Consider the following 15,382-nt stretch of genomic DNA (forward strand, 5'->3'; position numbering starts at 1 on the left):
GCTTCTCCTACTATTTATTAGGAAAAGAATAGCTCCCTCAAAGTAGCTCTGCCAGGCAGATGGCTGAGTGATGTAAGGTAATGAACACTGACAAATGTTTGGCAGCTTCCTGGAAAGACATTCCTGTCTTGTTTATTTGAGACCAACATGGATGTTTGTGTGTATGAGTGTGGAAATATTCTCAGAGAGATGTTCTACATTATGAGATGTGCACAGATCCTATCGACCTATAGACTGTCTTTAATAATTAAAAAGGGGCACAAACAATTCATATGAAATCAGAGATGTTCAGAAATGAAAAATGGAGCTATTAAGAAAGAAGGCATCTTAGCTACAGACTACAATTGCACAAACATAAAGGGAGCATCTTCTGATTAAAAGTGAAAATCTAAAGCCAACACATTGTCCTTAACCAACCATATTCATATGAAATAAGGGCTTTAATGTGGCTCGTTGAATTCAGTAATTAGGAACACATGATACAAAAAGGAAAGCAAGGTTCTTTCTTTCGAGGCTTGGTCATCTTAGCACAAGGCAAAACCATTAAAAATAGATTTAAATGACACAAGTCTGGCAAATTTTCTTCCATCACTTAGATGACGTTAAAAGTTCATTTCATTTCATCGGCTGGCTTTCAGGTTATCAGCTAATGAAGTCACTGTCATCGGGATCGTCCTGAGTCTGGACGATGAGCAGAGGGTTAATGCGAGGGCTAAGTTTTAAGAAAGTCCCACTGCTGCTCCTCTCAGATGTTGCTTCAGTATTTGCCTCGCCACTGCTCAGCGGTGCAGAGTTTCTCCCTGCTCTGTGGCTGGAGTCATGAGAGATTTCCAGCTCCTCCACCAGCCGCTCCCCCAGCTCCTGGATCAACTGTTTGGTGCCTTCTGAAGCTGAAGGGAGGGTGTCCACTTTCCTCTCTACTGAGAAGAGTGTGCTTGTCGGCTCCTGAGGGATGGGAAAGGCAGCGGAGGTAGGTTGGGGCTGGAGAGGGCTGTCCTTAGACGTCTCTCCTCCTCCTCCTCCTCCCTGGTTGAATTCAGTACAGCTTTGCCCTTCAGCCTCAGACTCCTCACTCTCGTCGGACAAGCTGCTGCTGCTGGTGCTGTCACTGGAAGCCCCGCTGCTGTCGCCGCGGGATATTGCAGCGCTCTGTGAAGCTCCCTGCTCTCCGTCTCTTTCTTCGTCTACTACCATTGCTGCTGCTTCCTCCAGCTCCTCAAGCTCCAGCTCCAAGTCTTTTTTCTGCAGAGAGGCTTTTTGTAATAGTCCTGCAAAGGCTGTCACCTTCTTGGACCTGTGAAGATAAAGGAGGAGGAAGTGGGAATGTTAGAAGAAGAAAAAATAATGCAAAGGGCAGGAGGGACATTCAACTACAACTTCATCAGTGGTGCTGGAAATGAGCGAAGCGCAACGACTGACTGATCGACTGGTACTGAGTGCTAAAGACATAGCCAGAGGATAACAATCTACAAATCTAATACCCATTAACCAAATTCCATTTTCATCTGAATGCTAAGTAGATCTCCATTTGAGGAGGTGCGGCGGGCTCAATGAAATATGGAAATATGGATGTTTAATAATGCAGGGAGAGGAGCGCTGCTGATACACAGTGATTCTCCTCCCCCAGCTGCTGCTCTTCCTGCGAGAGGTGATAAGAGACTGAGAGGGATTACAGGGGGGAGGCACACGCCTCCTCCTCTCCCTCAAAACACACACACACACACACACTTTCACCTCCCTGTTCTGCAGTGCAAGAGTTGATTTAACGGTCAATGCTAAAAAACAGACTCATGCTTATGGAGGATGGTACCAAGCAGAGGCACCTTTTACACCTGACAAGAAGATGTCATTCGTGAAGAAGATGTCCTTCTTAAATTATTTGAAGAGCTGCCCACAAGGTTGGAGGATGTTTCCACACATGCAAGAGAGGAAAAAACACAGAGAGGACAAGGCTTACTGCAACACCATCATTAAAAGTCTGGACCGAGAATGGCTCCGAGCTGCAGCCTCATGGCTAAATGTCTCCAGAGATTAAGATTAAGCGAATGGCTTTATAAAGCAGTACATTAAACAATGTTCCCATCCTGTAGCCTCCGTTTTATTGCTGTGTCACTACAGAAGACACAACAGATTCCTTGAGGAAAGAGGTGTTTTTATTACTGATGAATGTCCTCCTACAAGTCCCCATTTGTGTAAAGCCATCAGATTGTTGGGAGGCCACTGTCTGCACATTATTCACGCTGGGAATGCAAGCCACACTGCCAAAAACTTAAGTGGTTGCTATTCGTCCCTTGGTGCGGTTAGGACGGGTGTGCCGCCCCCATTGCCATGGTGATTACAAGCTGACCTCCCTGGGTCACTGGGTTTCAGACTATGTCCATTCAGGGTGGGATAAAATGTGCGAGCTGTGCTGGTGTGTGCGTGTGTTTATGTGCAGGGGGGGTGGGTACGTGTGGAGAGGCTACTCCTTCCGCTGCCATTCACATTTTCACACTTGGCTCCAGTTGCCCTCTCTGGCGCAATTAACCCACTGCTGAGCACCAGGATGGCTCCTCATTACCGTGCAGTCCTAATGAGCTCCCTATTCTGGAGAGTAAAGTGTTTATGGAAGCAGCATGTGGAAGCTGCGCATTCATTTAAGACCTCAGGAGAGACTGTGTAAACAGATCTCATAGTTGAGATGTGTCATCTGGATGCACATTCTTTTCTGTGCGCCGACGAGCAGGAGAGAATAAAGTGGCGTGAGAGGGAGGGAGGCAGGGTGGGGAGCAGCAAACCACCCTTCCTCCCATGCACCTTAATCCAAAAATTTTTTTGGCAGTTTTCTCTGTTGCTATGTGGCAGGATTTGAAAACAGTAGCTGTGGTCCATTTTTCTGCTAAGATGCTTGGGCAGCTTGCCAGCTGAAAACCTTTCAAGACCTCTAGAAAAATCGTCCCCTGTGGTTTCAGTCATGGAGCAGTGAGTGTGGGTGAAGTGCTCAAATATAAAATCTGTAAAGTCCTATCGAATAAAACCCACAAACCACACTGAAAAAGAGAGGGGAGCCGTAAACTGCAGCCAGGAGATTCTTGATTGACATATTTCTGCATTAAAGGATAAATGAGGTTCTCTGTCCTTTCTGAATGTCAACAAATCACCATAAATGTTCCCACTAACAAATCTAGTTGCCAGCTCTAGATAGCTGAATGCCCAGCTGTTGTAGAAATGAATGTGCCTTTTTAAAAAATTTATGACTTGGAGTAGTAAAATCCTGTCTCATAGTTTCAGAAATGACAGCATCTTGGCATCTGACAAGGCTTCATAATCACAAACACAACTTCCTGGATTGTATTTCATGTTGTACCTGAAACAACACAACCCCATGCATTGTTTTACCACAGAGCCGAGTGAGGTCTGAAAGGTAAAAGGTTATTACAACGCATCCTTAGGTAAGCATACATTTTGCTCTTATATTTCATGACATTCCATTTGCCAAGATATCATACTCAAATCACATCGTCACAGTGGGACAAAATGGGGAGAGGGTTTATCCTCTGGGCACCATGCATATCTGCAGCAATTTCTTTGGCAATGCTTTTTTTTTTTTTTTTTTTAAACATATTTTGGTCCAAATCAAAGTGATGGACCAGCCAACCAACATCCTCAAGAGATAATAGAAATGAGCTTCCTAGACCAAGTGTGTTAAAAGAGAAACGTCAAGCCTGCTTTATCTCCATCCAAAATCAGCTTGCTAGTCAACACGTAATGTTTTCTGAAGAGGTGATTTATTTGCAAACAACAATAAAACAGTATGTTCTTCTGATAATCTAGCGCGTGGTCGTGGAATCCATGTGCGAATGTCAGGAAAGCTAATATCCACGTATCCTATGCAGCTCCAACAATGACAAAATGCTTTTTCAAAACAATACCTACAGGGTACCACAGTATTAACATAACCTTGACGAACAATGATGAGTGTGTGCAGGCTGTATGGAGCCTGCTTAGGTCCCAGGCTCTATAAAATCTATGTGAGAGCTTCCTGCAGTGAGGCTGGGGCAGAGGAGCCTCCTGCAGCACAGCCACTTCAAAGACCACCCCGTATTCTCTTTCCCCCGTGGGAAGTCATTATTGAGTTAGCATTGGAAAGGCGCGTTTGTTTTCTCTCCCCTGCCTTGCTCTGCGGTGGGAGAAGCTCGGCCTGCGGTGAATACAAAGGCTGTGTCCAAGAGGGGGGAGACGGGGTAATGTTGTACACAATCCCGTCATTACCACACTGTTGTTGTGGCTTGCCTTCATTAAACTGAGGAGGGCTGGCTTTTTCAAGGTTGGAAAACTTCTGGTGAGACAAAAATGCCTCCATCTGCCTGCGTCTTTAGATGAAAATGGGGAGAGCGAGTGAATGTGTGCGTAGGTGAAAGAGCTGGACTAAATTACAATGTGACATTTCTTCCATCAGGCTTGTGTTCCCTGAAAGAGCAACTCATCCAGCGTGTCTGTGCTCTTGAAAACATTTTTAGATAAAGCCTGCCTTCAGATGTATAAATCTGTGTAATATGAGCACCAGACTTCCTCAGCGTAACTCGCTAAATGCATCATTCACTAGCTGAGGGGAATGAAAGCAGACACAGGGAGACGTGATCCGTCAGTGTGACTGAATACTGGAACGGTCTGAGGCGGTGGATGCCACTCTGATTCCAGAAATGAGAAGCACAGATGTATTTCATCAGTTACCGTAACCTAGAAACACCAACATATGGTTCAAACAGTTGTCCCAAAAAAACATATCTTGTCCTGTTTTGATAGAAAACTTTTTGTACAACTTCTGTTTGGTTGGCAGAGCTGGCTGTGACAGGTCAGTTGACGGTCAGTCTATGTTTAAATTCCTCTCTGAACTCTTTTGTCATTTGTTACAGGCCTATTTGTGGCTGCAAACACCCTCATTAAACCTGGAGATACCCCTCCATTTACATTACATCAATACATAAGGCAAATAAATGACACAGATCAAATAATAAGCACAAGAAAAAAGAAGAAATCACGCCGATAAATCTGAAAACTACATTTTACTTAAGGCTTTTATGTTTTGGTGCAACTGAAGTTGGGATGTAGAAGGACAAAGTCTTCCTCAGCTAACAATGCTCTGCTGTATGCTGTATTCCTACTTCATCATTTACGTTTCAAAGTTTTCATCAATATACAGTGTTCAAAAACAGTTAAAGCCCTCAGGCTTGGTTTTGAAAGTTCTTTGGTCTTTTGCAGCTTGAAAAGTTGACATTTTCAGGTTTCTACAGTATAAATTTACAATCTATGTTGAACTCTTCATTGTCTGCTGTTGCCTCCTCCTCTAACCTTTTGATCTTGCAGACATTCATGTTTAACTGCTTTCTATTTATCCCTTGTCTTGTTCATATTACTAAAAAGGTTGTAGGCAGTTATTTAATTGAGCTTCATCTGCACATGTTTGTGAAGCTGCACTTACACAACCACGCACACATCCCTTTACTTTAATCAACTGTAATAACTGGAGTGGGCACTCCAAATGTGGATAGAAGAAATTATGCAAGCATACTGTGTGAGTCTGTTTAAGACGAGCCTGTGTACTCAATACAAAAGCTGGAGTGGCCTCATGCTGGGAGGAAATCTGTACCACTTATCCCTGTTAACTGGGAGACATTTGTGTTTTTGTTCTCCCCAGCGGAGCCTCTAGGATCTCTGAGGCTAACATCAGATAGAGCAGCTCCACTATCTGTTTGAAAGCCTTCAGCATGGACACTCCCAGCTGCATCACTTCCAGGGAAGTCCTTTCCTGCCAACATCTGGGTGTCAAATCAACTGTGTGGCTGGGAGGGGACACATTGGGGGTAGAAGACCTGCCAGGCTTTGCTGGGAGTAATCTACATGGGCAGCATCAAACCACAGAAATAGTGTCTAACTAATAGTTGCCCTGTGCTATACAATCACACTGAGGTGAACTGACCAGCTGGCTTAACCAGGGAGGGGGTTAAGGACAGTGGGTGTTAACACCACGCCACCACGCACAAGTGCACTTTTGAGGCATTTGACCACTGGCCCTTTCTGGCACACTGACCCCTTGCTTGACCTAGTTGCCCTGAGACGACGTGTGAGTCCCAGATGCTTCTCCCTGTGGGGAAGCTACCGACAGAACCCACTCACCCCATCCCCACTAACACACACAGCGCATTGTCATGCACATAACGTGGAAGATGAATGAGACAAGGGAGGAAGACAGAGTGTGCGGAAACCCTGAGGGCTGTTTCATTCTTCAAAATAAAAGGGGAAAAAAAGATTGTTGACAACTTCATTTTTGGCTGCCTCTTTTGATGTTTTCATGCAGTGCAATATGTATTCTTCCCTTCAGAGAACGAACTACTCCTTTCACACATTCTTCCCATTCACAATTATTTGAGTCTTGTTAAATTAGCTATTTTGGTGGAATGATCAGTCTGTCTCTAAACTATTTCCCACCCTCAGGAGCAGTGTGCCCTTGTCCAATTCACACATCTCACAGAGCAGTCACAAATTCACTTCATAAAAGAAAGAAATAAAGAAAGAAACAGACAGAGAGAAAGCCCAGAGATCCTGTTTTTTTCCCTTTTAAACTAATGACTTCACATGGAAACATGAATATTGCCTCATTCCTTCCTCCCAGACTTTCCTCCTGGAGCAAATCACTTGTATGGTGCCATGTTTTTTCCCCCTCCTCAAATCTAATTGACCCAATTAATAAGTGTGGGTGGGTGGCTGTGAGTGAAGAGGCACTGAGAAAGGAAGTCGTAGCCCTACGGATGGTAAGTGAGGTACTGTAATACAACACCAGGCTTATAGGCTTTCTCTATGCTGGCTGCCATGATTCTACATTGGCTCCTCGCCAAGCTTTTTGATAAAGGGAGAGGGAGACAAAGAGAGAGAGAAAGTGAGGCGACTTGCTTCTTTCCCTGCAGTCCAGAAGCTCTGCGGGGGCTTTGGCATTTTGAGGACCTTCAAAAGCACACACTGAGGCTAATTGACTGGAGAGCCGCTGTTCCATTTGGTGCAATAGTCTGTGTTAACAATCACTAGGATAATTAGGACTGGATGGGTGCAGTGCCCAAGTTAAAACAGTTGCCCTAAAGTATGAGTGTTAAACTCTGCAACAGTAAGGGAAAAAAAAAGTTCCAAAACACTGATGTGCTTAGAGGTTATGCTCTTGACTTGAGTGTGCAGGGTCCTCCTCTGACTCCTGGGGAAGGGGAAGTACCTGCCCTGCAGTTTAAATCACTCTGAAGTCTTTACGAGGTTGTAAATTTGAGAGCGATGTCTCGGCAGGAGGAACTTTAGGAGTAGAAATGCATGCGAGACAGTGAGGAGATTAAATAAATCAACCCCCCCAGCCAGCAAACATCCATTAATCGCCGTGTCCATCATGTACAACTGATCGCGTCTGTCTGACTGGCAGCACAGAGTGACAAGATACAGGGATCACTTCTGGGTTGACTGGGATTTTGGTGGGGAGGCTGCATAGATTACATCTCATTTTACTGCCCGGGCTCTCAGAGATGACTCACTTAGTGGAGGATGACAAATCCTGCATGGGGGAATATCTCACAGTGTAGAAAATAATGCCTACACAATCTGTCATCAAACCTGTCAGATGACACAAAAGGGCTGCCACAACAAACCCATGTGTGATATGTGAGGGGAGGGTGGGTGGCTGGTCTGTGGAAACTGATCGCTCCACTCCTCAGAGAATGGGCCTGGATTTTGACTTGGTATACTTCAAAACATGGGAACATAGTTTCACAAACCACAAGTGGAGACTGTGGAATTTCTATTGAGTCAGAATAACTCGCAGTGAGATGACAAACGGCTACACAGGCTTTTGCTTTCTCAAGTGGCTGGAGGTGACAGACGTGGTTTTTACTAATGTGAATGTCTTTTTCACAACATGACAGGTTTATGTGAGCAGATAAAAAAAGCCCCACTGCAAACTTCACTTCCTCTATCGACAGGAAAAAACAAAAACACAACAGGGGAAATGTAACAATTCAATCACAGGTCACTGCTACAAGAGCATGGGCTAATCCATCTAATGATCGATGCGGGGCATAGTAGGAGTCAGCACGTTAGGTCAAGTGCTGACATTTAGTTCCAGTGCACCACAAAGGAAAAGAGAGGAGAAGCAGAACTCCGGTGCCCCTTGGCTAAGAAGAGACTGATTGAGTTTTTCGGTGAGTTGACAAGAGATTCAGCAGCTCTGTGCGTAAGATAGAGAGTGTGTCGTCTCTGCGGTTGCTCACTGTCTTGAGGAGAGATCACAGCATTCCTGATCTGAGCTGCTGATTTCGTCCCACACATTAAGATCCTGGCATACGTTGCATTTTTAAGAGCAGAATTCAAGAGTTGTGCTAGAAAAATGTAGAAATGAGAATGTGAGGACGGGGCGGGAGAGGTGGGGGTGGGGGGGTGAACAGCACTAAATCCCTGCAGACCTTTTATCGTGTCTGCATCTGGGCGCCGAGCCTACAACATCAGGCACACATTTTTCAACTAGGCTTTTTCCAGACGAGCACACCACTTGGCTGAACCCTCGCCAAGAGTAAAACAGAGCTCATTACTGAGTAATGTGCTCGCAGGCTCACATTTGAAATGTGTAAGTAATTGTAAAATATGTGCTTGGAGGAGGAGAGAGTCATCAAACCTGTATCATTGGAGGGGGAAAACGAGCAACTTTGGCAAGATTGGCTAGAAACGCTGGTGGAAGGTTACACCCAGAGGATATGAGAAGCCCCAGCACGCACACACACGCTCTTAAAAGTCACATACAAAGTGAATCTGCTGAGTCCAGCTGGCTCTTATGAGAGTCAATGACGGTACATTTGACACATGATAATGGAGACAAGGGGGGAACACATCTATTGCTGGCTATTGGTCATTCAATTGTCCCTGCTGTGACAAATGATTTGTCTAGTTCTCTCCTCTAAAGCACTGATGCCCCATGGGAGCTGGATGGCTCGTCCCTTGGCTGAAAAACGTAGCTCTTGCTTGATGAAGGCCTCTCAGGTGTGTGCGGCGTGTGTGCATGTGCATTGCTGAACTCACTTGACCCTCTGGATCCAGATGCAGTAGTCGGTGAGGTACAGATCGTTCAGAATGTAGGCCGGGTCGTTCTCTCTGAAGACTTTGTGAATATCCAGCAGGCATTTGAGGACACAGGCTTTCCCTGGGCACAGGAACACAAAATGGAAAAACAGTGTTATTCCCACTCAGTATTAAGGATGACAATGTGCTCCAGCTGGCAGCTTAAATCTAAAGGCTTGCAGCCATTGTTCCATACATAAAAGCCAAGGTATGGGATCAGAGGAAAATCCCAGCAGGGAGCAACGCAATTTGATCCATACGGTTGAAGAAGAGTTCCTGCTTAGGAAATGGTTTATCTGAGACAAAAGAGCCAAAGACGACTGCTTAGCATTCAATCTGTCAATTTAATGGCCATTCAGATTTGACTTTGTCAAAAACGTGTTTCCTTTCATGTGCTAAAATAGCACTGAATGTTTCTGATGATCCTCTGCTTGCTATCTATTCTAGTATGTCGAGTCAGGCATTGTGCAGCATCATAAGAGCCCTAATCTGAACCTATTTTTCTCGTAATCTTACAAACATGAAGGCCTGATTTATTTATTTTAAAGACATCAATAACTCAAACCAGCAAGAATGTTACGCCAACTGTGTGCGGGTCCAAGGCTGATACAGGTCAATTTTCAGCTATAAAACATCTTTATTATTGTGTGCTATTTTTGATAGTGAGCTGCTGTTTTGTTTTGTTTTTTCCTTAAACTAAGCAATTGGAGAATTGATCGTGTACGACGCTTGCTTTGGTCTAGACAGTCTTGAATGAAGTTAAGACCTGAATCAGTGTGACCGTCTGAGTGGAACATTGCATCTATTTATTCTATCTATTCTTTGTCTGATTTACATCCTCCAACTTACTACTGACGTCTAGTCCCCTCTTTACATCAAGCACACCTTCTGGCTCCAGTGGGTCATGTCACAGCCAATCAATGTCTCATTCAGAGGCTTAGCTCTCTGCTGTTTGTATGGCCAAAGCAAATAGGATCAATGCTATATTTTTATGATGTCTGAAGTTTATTGTAGTGATGAAATAAAGACAGAGACATGGATAATAAAATATTTAGAGCATTACAACCTTTGGAGTTGATCATTAGTAGAACTTGTGTAAAACTTTGTGTTGAGGTTTTCTTTGGCTATTAGTTATTTATTAGGTATATACAGTTTTTTGTTTTTTCTTGTTTAATGAGCCATTATTGTTGGCTGCAGTAAACAGAAGTCTTTGAGTGACATACAGTGCTGTGCCAAGGTTTTAGGCAAGCATAAAAAAGGCTATAAAGTAAGAAGTACAAACATTTCTCACATCTAAGTGTTTATTGATTATCAATTAACAAAATGCAAAGTCAATGAACAGAAGAGTAATCAAAATCAAGTTAATACATTTTGTGACCTCCCTTTGCCTTCAAACCAGCATCAACTCTTCTCAGGACACAGTCTGGGATTTTGCAGGATTATAACCAATTATACAAAACAGGTGCTAATGATCATTTTATATAAGAGGAAACACAGTCATTAACTTAAACTGAAACAGCTGTGTTGGAGGCTTAAAACTTGGTGATGAACATCCGAACTCTGCTACCAGGGTGAGGTTGTGGAAGACTATTTCATGTCACAGGTCATACACCATGGCAAGACTGAGCAAGACAAACAAAACAACAACAACAAACAAACACAAAACAAAAACACAAGGTAGTTATACTGCATCAGCAAAGTCTTTCCCAAACAAAGATTTCAAAGCAGACTGGGGTTTCAAGATGTATTATTCAAAGTCTTTTGAACAAGCCCTAGGAAACAGACACCGCTGAGGACTGTAGATGTCGTGGCTGGCCAAGGAAACTTGGAGCAGATGAAAGATGCATCGTGTGTCCTTCCGTTTGAAATTGAAAGGTGTTCAGCAGTGCCATCAGCTCAGAATTGTCAGAAACCAGTTGGACACAGGCACACCCATCCACTGTTTGGAGAACTCCAGCCAGATGTAGTCTTCACGAAAGAAAGCCACAACTCAGATGGCAAAACAAGGTCAAGTGACTCAACTACGCAAGAAAGCATAGGAACTAGGTTGCAGAAATAATCAGAGCACTCTGGACTTATGTGTCAAAATTTGAAGTATTTGGCTGTAGCAGAAGGCAATTTGTTCTCAGGGCTGGAGAGTGGTACAACAATGAGTGTCTGTTTGCATTTCAGTAGATGGAGCGGGGCTTTGGTCAGGATTAATGGTGTCGTCAATGCCAATAAATACAGGCACTTTTCTGTATTTGACACTTATCTATCATGCAATACCATTACTGAGGTGTTATTCTGCAGCAGGAAATCATACAATCATCGCCATTAAGAGTTACCGTCAGCATAAAGAAGAACAAGGAGTCCTGGAAGTGATGGTATAGCGCCCAGAGAGCCCTCAACATCACTGCTGATTCTGCCTGGGATTACATTTTGTGACAGAAGAATTTCAGCCAGTCTACATCCACAGAAGATCCACGGTCAGGTGTCTAATATGTATAGAACACCCTGCCTTTTCGAGTTCCTTCAAAAACTATGTGCAAGTTCCCCTCATACTGTAGGATCAAAGCTGCTTTGAAGGTAAAGAGCGGTTCCACCAAATATTGATTCTTATGTTCACTTTGTTTTTTGTTACTTAATTAAAACATAATTGACACCTATTTCTGAAATCATTCTTTCTTTACAGTATTTTTTCATGCCTGTCAAACTTTGCATATTACAATATATAATAAGCTTAGGTTGTAAGGTTTTTGACTATGTAGAGACTGTGACTTTTTTTAAAACATCATAAAGAAAAACACTGACATGCAAAAAAACAGAAAAGCCCTAATATGGCCTCTAAATAAGGAAGATTACTTTGCAAAAAATTTTGTTAAGTTTTTACAAAGCATTTCTCTGTCAGAAGCTTTTAATCCCCCCCCAAGTAACCTCACATTGAGTTCTCTTGCAGAAAGCCATACGAGTACTTAATTTTGCCACTTTCTACTGTGCACACACAGGAGATGCATTGAATTAGTGTGTCATTTGAAATGTGTACACAGCTACTACTTTTTAGACAGGATAAACAAACCCCATTCACCTCAATGAAAGCGGGAGTTTGAGGGGCCCCGATGTCGAGCTGAATGTCTCTGCACAAAGAGTTGGAACTATATGCATAGTTAGATACCAATTACATGCAAGTAAGCAAATGTGTCCTCTTCAGAGAATTAGGTGAACTGATTCTAAGTAGTATGTTTTAGGTTCATTTGTAGCAAAGATAAATTTGCATTGTAACCTCTTTCATTAAAGTTTGCACAGAAGCGGCTGTAAAAACTTTATGAAATTAAAACCTATAAATCATATTATCCTCTGGCTATTCATGCGCTTTTTGGGAATCAATAGTTAATCTGGAGCCTGGAAAGCGAACCAGCCAGTTTAAAGTTGTATATGTGCAGAAGAAGAGGTAACCAGAGCTTTGCTATTAGTGCTTTATTTTATTTTGGTTAATTCAGGTTAATTAGGTATTGTGTCATTCATTCATTCATCTTCCAGTGCTCATCCGTTTCTGGATCACGGGGGTGCTGGAGCCAATCCCAGCTCACATTGGGCGAGGGTGGGGGTTACATTGGATAAGTTGCGAGTCCATCACAAGGCCAACACACAGAGACAGACAGAGACCAACAACCACTCATGCTCACACACTAAGACCAGTTTAGAGTCACCAATTAACACAAACATGTCATCTTTGGACGGTGGGATGAAACCCATGCAGACACAAGGAGAACATGCAAACTCCATACTCCAGAAAGGCTCCAGGCCGAGAACCGAACCTGCAACGTTCTTGTTGTGGGGAAACAGCGCTAACTGCTATGTCACTATGAGCTTACTGACTAAAAAGAAGAAGGTTTTACCATTGGCATGGGTTCTGGTTGTAACCTACACTTTGGCAAAATGTGTTTCATTGTTTCAGCTGGCCTTCAACACCACAGAACTACACTATACAGCTTCTCCATTTGTTATTTTGATACGTGACTTCTCCTTAAAGTATACAACAAGCCAAACTGCCACAGCAGCCCCCCTCCCAAATCAAGCATATAAATAGCACTATGATGTGGCCAACAATTCACTGAGGGCAAGAGAAAATGCTGCTCTCCACCTCTGCAGAGCTGGTTGGCATTGTCCGGATAAATTCCAGTCCAATCAAAATAAACGGCACACTTGCAGAGAGGAAAACCTTAAACAAACATTTGGTTCTCATTTAAGTATGGAATCATATGCAGGGAACTCTGCCCCAAAATTCAGGATCTGGGATCATGTGAGGAAAAAACACACTCGCTTCCAAGATTTGACTTCTTTTTCACAGGGAAGATTCATGATGTGCTTGCAAAAAATTTGAGGAAAGGTTTCTCAGTGTCCAAGTTCACTGTTGCGATTCTTGGCAAAATGCATGTAACAAGTGATAAAGATATGTTCAGTAGGCAAGAGCAGATTATCCAATGAGTGGGCAAGAGCATGCAGAATGTCCTCCAAAGCTTGTGAAAGAGCAGGCCTGTGTAGCTGCAGTGGTAGGAGTGAGATGGACAGAAGACAAAGGCTACTCTGTCCAACATGCGGTCATTCCAAAAGCTTCAGGATTACTGATATACATGACAAGCATTGCATTAACCTTAAAGTTGAAACTTGAGTCTTTTTTTTTTTTTAACATAAAAGTTAATGCACTGGTATATATAAGTAAACACTAAAGTGTGCATATCATATTATGGAAACAAATACATTTTATAATGTCTCATATGCTTCATTGCTTGATTCTATTTTTCAGTCTCATGCAAAATAGCTGTGATTAGACCACATCCCACTGAACAAATCTGTAGGTATGTCAATGTGTGTGAATAACATTTGTTTCAGAAGGAGGGAATTTGCCGAATAAAAGATGCAAATAGTTAGAACCAAAATGATTTGGTGTTCTCTACTTTGCTACAAAGTTGATGTTTTTATTCTTTTCAGGATCCACCAGAACTGAAAGATTGTTTTAGATAAACTCTCCAGTACTTGGAGAGTTGGCGCACACATCTTTCTGGCTAATAGGGAAATTAGGATGTCCTCTTTGAATAGGGCAAAAGTAGGGCAAAAGTTTGTTTGGCCTTTGTCTGGATTTTTTAAGAGAAATATCACTCTGTCCCACTTCAGGGACTACATCCTTTAGAGGCTGCATGCAAAGACTCATCACCTCAAAGAGATGTGACCAGGCTGTCCAACGTTGAAATCTCTGTCAAATGCAGTCAAAGAAAGAGACTTTATTTTCCTTGGCAACCAACGGTCCAAGGATGCGTTGCTTGTAATTAAAAGAATATGGCAGTAAATAACGCTGGCACTAGGTCTGGGAATAACACTTTAGTATTGGGTTTCAGCTCTGTTGAACAGATAATTTAAAATCTAACTCCACTTTAGGTTTATCTTCTTTGCATGACGTGGTAGAAATCGCAATCAGAGCTGTCAAGGTTGCTAAGCAACAGAAGCAGCACTTTGAACCACAATAGTAAGGGCAGGAGCAGTTGGTGATGCAAAGCACAAGATCGCCAGATGCCATACCATGCCATTTCAGTGTAGCCTTTGTGGTCTAAGATAGCTATTAAGATTGGGACTGGCACTTTGAAACAGGTTGTAAGCCTATTTAAAGATATTTAAAATGAGAGACTGTTGGAATACTGCAGTTCACCACACCACTTTGAAACAGTTTTAATCAATAGGAGCTAAATTTATAAATAGCAAGGAGGGTCTTCTACACCTTGGGGAAAAGCAACACATCATCATCTGCAGATAAGTGGAATCTGATGAATGGAAACTGCTCATTGGTTTAATGAGCAAAAACTGCCTAGGTGTCTGAACTAGTGGTTCATTCACTCATTTGCATTTATTTGATTTTACGACTAATGATGATGTGCTTCAAAGGCAAGAAAGACACGTCTTGATCCTGCACCAGATCTATTCAGTATGGCTGAATTACACCTCAGTCTTCCTCACTGAAATTTGATTGCCTGGACGAGAGTCCACACAAGGATAAACAGCTTATTACAACAAAAGGTGAAACTGTATTGGAAGTCTGCAGGTTTAGCAGTGAAAGTAGCTCATGGATGAAATGGTGCATCTGCTGGGAGAGAGAGCAAGGGAGCACATAGGCCAGCTTTATAGATAGGAATATCCACCCCTGCACTACAACCAGTTGCCTCCTGAGAAAGGCCAGTGAAACCTCTAAGACATCTAGAGGAGTTTTACAATTCCATCTCAGCACTTTCCT

General features: G+C 42.9%; 1 protein-coding gene across 1 annotated transcript in view; it reads right to left on the bottom strand.

The window, feature by feature from the left end:
* Positions 1-224: 224 nt before the first annotated feature.
* Positions 225-15,382, bottom strand: part of shq1 (SHQ1, H/ACA ribonucleoprotein assembly factor) — a 39,170-nt gene continuing 24,012 nt past the window's right edge. Inside the window, exons 11-12 of the mRNA XM_029502106.1 lie at positions 9,082-9,202; positions 225-1,294 (exon numbers count right to left, since the gene is read on the bottom strand). Of these exons, the coding sequence (XP_029357966.1) occupies positions 643-1,294; positions 9,082-9,202 (773 nt within the window). The 3' untranslated portion in view covers positions 225-642. The remainder of the gene's footprint in view (positions 1,295-9,081; positions 9,203-15,382) is intronic.

The sequence above is a fragment of the Echeneis naucrates genome, chromosome 5, assembly GCF_900963305.1.
Source record: "Echeneis naucrates chromosome 5, fEcheNa1.1, whole genome shotgun sequence".
NCBI lineage: Eukaryota > Metazoa > Chordata > Actinopteri > Carangiformes > Echeneidae > Echeneis > Echeneis naucrates.